Source organism: Podarcis raffonei, chromosome 13, assembly GCF_027172205.1.
Source record: "Podarcis raffonei isolate rPodRaf1 chromosome 13, rPodRaf1.pri, whole genome shotgun sequence".
Lineage (NCBI taxonomy): Eukaryota > Metazoa > Chordata > Lepidosauria > Squamata > Lacertidae > Podarcis > Podarcis raffonei.
In genome coordinates this window covers 47,762,990-47,769,877 of record NC_070614.1, presented here as the reverse complement: position 1 = coordinate 47,769,877, position 6,888 = coordinate 47,762,990, and the positions used below count along the sequence as shown (strand labels likewise).

At 38.9% G+C, this 6,888-nt stretch overlaps 1 protein-coding gene across 1 annotated transcript; it reads left to right on the top strand.

Moving 5' to 3' along the window:
- Positions 1–392: 392 nt before the first annotated feature.
- On the top strand, positions 393–6,423 carry LOC128399176 (vomeronasal type-2 receptor 26-like). Its single transcript, XM_053360424.1, has 5 exons — positions 393–683; positions 1,064–1,927; positions 3,184–3,411; positions 4,115–4,241; positions 5,512–6,423. The coding sequence occupies exons 1-5, from the start codon at positions 393–395 to the stop codon at positions 6,411–6,413; spliced, it is 2,412 nt and encodes an 803-aa protein (XP_053216399.1). The 3' UTR covers positions 6,414–6,423.
- Positions 6,424–6,888: the final 465 nt, after the last annotated feature.

The window sequence follows — 6,888 nt, the reverse complement described above, 5'->3', positions numbered from 1 at the left end:
CCTGTGGTTCTAACGTGCAAGCAACATTCCTACCCCAACCACAGCTGTATACTGAGAAAAAAGCTATCAGAATTCAGTGGGACTTTCATGTAAGTCTGTATAACATTGCAGCTTTCAGTTAAATGAAGTTGTTGTTTACTGAAGGAGAAACAGATTTGTTTTATTTTTTTTCTTGATCAACTGTGAGGGAAATGTACTGCAATAGAAGAACAGCAGGTACATGAAAGTATCATGCAAAACAGTAATGCCCTGATCATTAGACAGTATGGATTTTATTAGCATAGATGTGCAATTACAAATTACAAATGCAATCTTTTCATTTCAGTTTGAAACAGAAGATGTCTAATGTTGTAGTATATTCATATTTGTGATTAATTTGGTTTACTTGCAGTATGGTGCCTAAATTTTATCAGCATGTCCTAACATTGGCATTTGCTGTCAAAGAAGTCAATGAGAATCCCAACATCTTGCCCAATATCACACTTGGCTTCCACATCTATGACAGCTATTATGATGCAAGGATGACCTACCGTACGACTCTAGACCTCCTCTTCAAAATGAGGACATTTGTCCCCAACTACAAATGTGACACCCAGAAAACCCTCATATCCACCATTGGGGGACTTGGCCATGATACCACCTTCCATATGGCAGACACATTAGGTCTCTATAAGATTCCACAGGTAAGAGGTATGAAGGGGTCAAAGAGAATCTTTTCTTCCTGTCTCTATTGGTTGTTTTCATGTTTTTTTCTACATAGCAAACGTATTGGGAAGTATTCTAGTCAGTAATTTTACTCAGAGCAGACAGATCAAATTAATGGATCTACCACGATCAATAATGAAAAAATTAGTTTTATACAAGCCTGCATCTTTATCCCATATTCTTTGTAGATTGCTTTTTCTGTTTTATTTCTAGGGATGTGAGACTGATCTGGTCACAGTTCAAATCAAAATGTGCAATTAGAAAAAAGAAAGCTTAGAATTTGTTGGGGGTGGGGACCCAAAGTTACAGGATGAATGTTTTCCATATGATTTGAGATTATATTCACATTTTCTTTCAGTTTGCATATGGTTCATTTCCCCCAACGGAGAGTGATGCAAGTCAGGTTCCTTCCTTTTACCGCATGGTGCCCAATGAAGCCCACCAGTTTCTTGGGATTATCCGCTTGCTTAAGCATTTTGGATGGACGTGGATCGGACTCATTGCTCTGAACGATAACAGTGGAGAACATTTTTTGCAGACCCTGGAGCCATTGCTTTCTCAAAATGGAATTTGCTCAGCCTTCACACAAATAATTGCAATACAACTCCACTTTGATAATGTGGATGAAATGCATGATATAGCTTTAAATATGTATGTGAAAATAAGAGATAATAAAGTCACTACACTTATTGTTTATGGGGAATCTCTGGCAATTATAGCACTGAGACTTACTATATTTCTACCAGATCCTACAAATAAAGAAAACACATCATTTAAAAAGGTATGGATCTTTACAGCACAGTCTGATTTCATATCTATGGGTCTTCTTAAGGTTTGGAATGTTCTGCTCTTCCAGGGTTCCCTCTCCTTCACAATCCACTCACAAAATCTTCTAGCATTCAAGGAATTTCTTCAGAGCATAAAGCCTTCCCAGAGCCAGGGAGATGGTTTCATCAAAGGCTTCTGGGAGCAAGCATTTGACTGTATTCTCCCCAATTTCAATGCACCACTGGAGGTCTATGGTATGTGTACTGGAGAGGAGAGGTTGCAGAGTCTTCCAAGGTCTCTGTTTGAAATGAGCATGACTGGTCACAGCTACAGCATCTATAATGGTGTCTATGCTGTGGCTCATGCCTTGCATAACATTTACTCCCCTAGATCCAAGCAGAGAGCAATGGGAAAAAGTGAAAGATTAAAACTTCAGGATCTGGAGCCTTGGCAGGTAATGTTCTGAGAATGAATGGAAACAAATCTTACCATTATCTTACCAGAGTCATGTAACAGAAAACTTTATATACAATTGCGACTTAAAACATTATTGCTTGGTTATACAATAAAACTATTGCTATTTAGAAGTCATCTGAGGGCAGCCCTCAGATTTTTTTTTGTTTTTAATGTTTTTAATGTTTTTAATGTTTGATTACATTTTTATAAATGTTAGAAGACTCCCAGGGTGGATGGCACAACCCTGCCAGACGGCTGTGGTATAAATAATATATGATGATTATGATTATGATAATGATAAGATGGTATGCCAGAAAATAATCAAGAAATAATGTTCAACCTCATAACTGCTGCTGAGACTACAAAAGCTAATAATATCTGAATGGTTGGAGAAAATCTGGTGCATAGTAACTTTGATTACACCAACTTATACATATAAACCAGCCTAACAGCTCAATGCAAAAATTCATATTTTTTGTTATGTTTTGGAATAACAAGTTCAATTATAATGTCCAAATGTGTCCTGCTTTCAACCTGTCGTAATAGTATTTATTTTGGCTGTCTTTATTTTACTTATTTTTTAAAATCAGATTTTTTTACAAAAATAGGACTTTATTACATTAGGATCCAGAGGTGCTGTATAAATAGTATGGAAAATTGTATTCACTGAAAAAGACAAATATGTGCATTTTATGTACTTAATTCTGCCAAATATTATTTTGTTATAGTTTTTCATCATACTATAACAACTTCAAAAACTACATACAAAACAGGTAGAAATCGGAGTCCTCTCCCAGAGGCAATTCATAGCTCTCACCTGAGATCCCTACTTTTCCGTCTCTGCCTCTCACTCGGGGGGGGGGGCAAATACTTCCCTCTTTTGCACCTAGGGTCCGCCATGACCAAGCACCACCCCTATGAGTAGTTAATCCATGGACCTTAGCAAGGACCCCACATACAGGACTTCAAAGGAAACAAGAAACAAGAAGAAGAAAAGAGAGAGAAAGAATAACTAAAAGAGAAAATAAAGGGAAAGGAATATTAGAGATTAATAAAAAAGGCTTCCAATGCATAATAAAGACTCCATCTGTTGTGCCAAAATCACTGATATTTTGCACATGTTCTTTGTTAACTGAAGCTACGTTATTATAACTAAATAAGCTTCATGAAGAAATGTTTCTGTAAACCATGGCACTTTATTCAAAATCTCATTTATGCTATTTCCCATTCAACTCCATTTTCTCTTTCTATTAGCTGCACCCTGTTCTTCAGGACATTTCATTTAACAACTCAGCTGGAGAAACCGTGTCCTTTACTGATCAAAGAGAAGTGGGAGGGGGATTTGACATCATGAACATAGTCACGTTCCCAAACAGGTCCTTCCTTCGATTGAAGATTGGATGGGTTGATTCTGATGCACCTGATGGGAAAGAATTCCTCATTAACGAGGACATGATTATATGGCACAATGATTTTAACCAGGTCTGGAATTTAGGCAGGGGTGCCAACTTAAATAAAATACTGGGGCGGGTAACCCCCACACTGAATAATCAATTGCAAGACGTGGCTCATGAACACCTTTTGAATAGCAGTGCCCATCACCTCTGGGAGAGGGCAGGCCCCTTGATTATTTTATTGAGGGTGTATGTGAAGGGAACTTGGCCCCTAGAAATTGGCATGTGTTACTCTAGGGTTTACTTGTGGGCCCCACATTCTCGGATTTATGAGCACACTGATATACTCCTCCACTAAATTCTTGTTTAAAAGACTTGTACAATGGCCCCTTAAGCCTGTGGAGCAGAGTATGGATCACTTTTCAGGTTAACGTGTTTCATCCACTTTGAGTTTCGGGCCTTAAAGGAAGAATAAATAAATAAATAAAATCTTACCAAATACTGACAGGGTTAGGAGAGTGACATAAGTTTTGAATATCTGTCACACGTGGTCTTTCCACTATAAACTTTCTGATTTCTGAAATGGCCCTAGTTTTATCTGTATCTTATATTTTGCCTCTTTCATTCCTGTTTCTTAATACAAAGGGGCTGATGGTTGGACTATATATGAAGAAGCAGTCCTGTGCCAATGTTTATGGGATGAGAGATCACCTTTCTTATTTGAACTTTAGAAGCTGAAATTTTCCTTCAACGATTTCTCCCTTCTGAAATTATTTCCTGTTTATTGATAGGTGATGCCAATTTCTGTGTGCAATGACTACTGCCGCACGGGTAATCAGAAGAAAAGGAAGGAAGGGCAGAAATTTTGCTGCTATGATTGTGTTCCATGTCCAGAAGGGAAGATCTCAAACCAGAATGGTATGTGATAGTTTTCATTGTACAAGATTAGCAAATCTTTGATGAAATGAAGTTAAATTATTATTATTATTATTTTCATTTCTATACCACTTTATATTTTAAAGAAAAATCTCAAAGTGGTTTATAGCATATTAAAATATCAATAAAACAATCCAGAATCAAACATTTCCAAAGAAAGTCAAATACAAAGAATACAGTCAAAGCAACATAATTAACAGGAAATTAAAATATTTTCTTAAAGATTTCAAAATAGAACATTACAAAGGAGGTCAACTACAGAATACATATTTAAATACATACATACATACATACATACTATGCTGTGCACCACACTATCCTGCTTGGTGTGGTGTGAATATTTTATTGCTACTTTCAAGTAACATCTCATCAAAACCTACAAAAACCAAAGAGCCTGGTGAAATCTCATGTATGTGGATCTAAAAGTAATATTTCATTGTACACATAATTTAAGTGAAGCTGCCAAGTCAAGTAGTAAAATGGTACAGAACTTGCAGATTTGCAAATGATGTGTGTAGTCAGAATGAAACATTCTAGACATCATCATTAGGCCAGAACCTTATTCATTATACTTCAAGGAAGAGGAAATATCATGGCACTAATTCCAACCAGCATTTGCTATTTGCATGGCATTCCACTTGATGGTGTAGCTGCATTCAACATCCTTCAGAGCTGAACAAGGTTTGAGCTTTGTATTTGGGAAGGCAAGCAGCCAGGTTCCCAGTAGGGAACAGTATATGTATGGGAGTGGGAATAGACAACACTGGGCCCCATCAGACCTAGTGGCATGCCTTTCTCTTATCACTCTTTAGACCCTTTACAGTCCGCCTTATTGATGTTTCTGCCCATCATTTTGACAAAGGCTTCAGAATGCCTAGCAATGGCTACTGGCACTTACTGAGGGAAAGGCAAAAACATCCTAACCTGGAGACAATTAAATATGGGAGCAAAATAAATTTGGCCCCTCTCAGTTAACTGTCCACCCAAAAAAACCAAGGTTCCACTAACCCTGCCATCTTGGTGCCATTGGTCAAAGACCCCCGCCCTGCTGGGTGCACAGCATGGCTACTTAAAATGATTTAAACAAACCTATGTCAGATTCTGCAGGAAAGCAATGAGTAATTCAAATATACAACCAGCTATCTGCCATAAGGAAGGTTCAAAAGAGATCAGCAGGATCAGTAATGGCTTCGTAGTAGGCAAAAAACACAGATGATTTGCAAATGGAGTTTAACTTTCTTCTATTTGTCAGATATGGCTGACTGCTTCAGATGCCCTGAAGATCAGTATGCAAACAAGAAGAAAAATGGATGCAGCCCTAAAACTATCAACTTTCTTTCTTATGAAGAACCTTTAGGGATCAGCTTGGCCTCACTTGCTCTTTCTTTTTCCCTGATCACAACTTTGGTGCTTACAACATTTTTTCAGCAGAAAGACACTCCTATTGTCAAAGCCAACAACAGGGATCTCACCTACGCTCTCCTAATTGCCCTTCTACTTTGCTTCCTCTCATCTTTTCTGTTTATTGGACACCCTGGCAAAGTAACCTGCCTTCTTCGCCAACCAACTTTTGGCTTTGTCTTCTCTGTGGCTGTTTCCTGTGTGTTGGCCAAAACCATCACTGTAGTTGCAGCTTTCATGGCCACCAAGCCAGGCTCCAGTATGAGGAAGTGGGTAGGGAAAAAAATGACCAACTCCGTTGTCCTTTCCTGCTCCCTTGTTCAAGTGATTATTTGTACTGGGTGGTTGATGACCTCTCCACCATTTCCAGATCAAGACATGTACTCGGTCATGGAAGAAACCATTGTGCAATGTAATGAAGGCTCGGTGACCATGTTTTATTGTGTCTTGGGCTACATGGGCCTCCTGGCTATTGCCAGCTTCATTGTGGCATTTGCAGCTCGCAAATTGCCAGACAGTTTTAATGAAGCCAAGTTCATTACCTTCAGCATGTTGCTGTTCTGCAGTGTTTGGTTGTCTTTTGTCCCAACCTACCTGAGCAACAAAGGAAAATCCATGGTGGTGGTGGAGATCTTCTCCATCTTGTCCTCCAGTGCTGGGTTGTTGGTCTGCATCTTTGCCCCTAAATGCTACATCATTGTGCTGAGGCCTGAGCTGAACAACAGGGAGCAACTGATAAGGAGAAGGATGTAAATTCAACCTTCCTTCTTCTTTCTCTTCTATTGTTATACAGAAGGGATTTTAGTATAAAAATGGTTGCTTTGAGTACCTCCTCTGGTGTGATACTCTTTGGTGGGATCAATTTTGGAAAGTTTAGTGTTGTGAAATTATAGCAGATTAAAATGCTCTGTCACCTTAGCTCAGGAGCGAGGAACAACTTTCCGGGCACGGGGAGGGTGGTAGTTTCCATTAAAGTGGTAATAAAATGGATGCAGGGGGAGGGGAGCTTGGTTTTTGATAGAGAAACTGCTTCCACATCATTGATCAAGCCTCTTTGTAGCTGTCCATTTAAAAGACTCATTGCCTTCTGACACCCAGTGACAGACGGGTTGGTGGCCCCTTTCAAGTATCAAACATTGGCCCTCAAGGCCTGGGAAAATGATCAGTCTGGCCAACTGTGGGGAAATGTTACTGACTCGTGCCTTAAGGCAAGAAACTTATGAATAAA

Excerpts from the sequence above, each read along its gene's own strand:
- LOC128399176 (XM_053360424.1), top strand. The coding sequence starts at position 393 with ATGGTGCCTAAATTTTATCAGCATGTCCTAACATTGGCATTTGCTGTC. Across the intron at positions 1,928-3,183 it reads AGGATCTGGAGCCTTGGCAG|CTGCACCCTGTTCTTCAGGA; the intron begins GTAATGTTCTGA and ends TCTTTCTATTAG. Across the intron at positions 3,412-4,114 it reads GGCACAATGATTTTAACCAG|GTGATGCCAATTTCTGTGTG; the intron begins GTCTGGAATTTA and ends GTTTATTGATAG.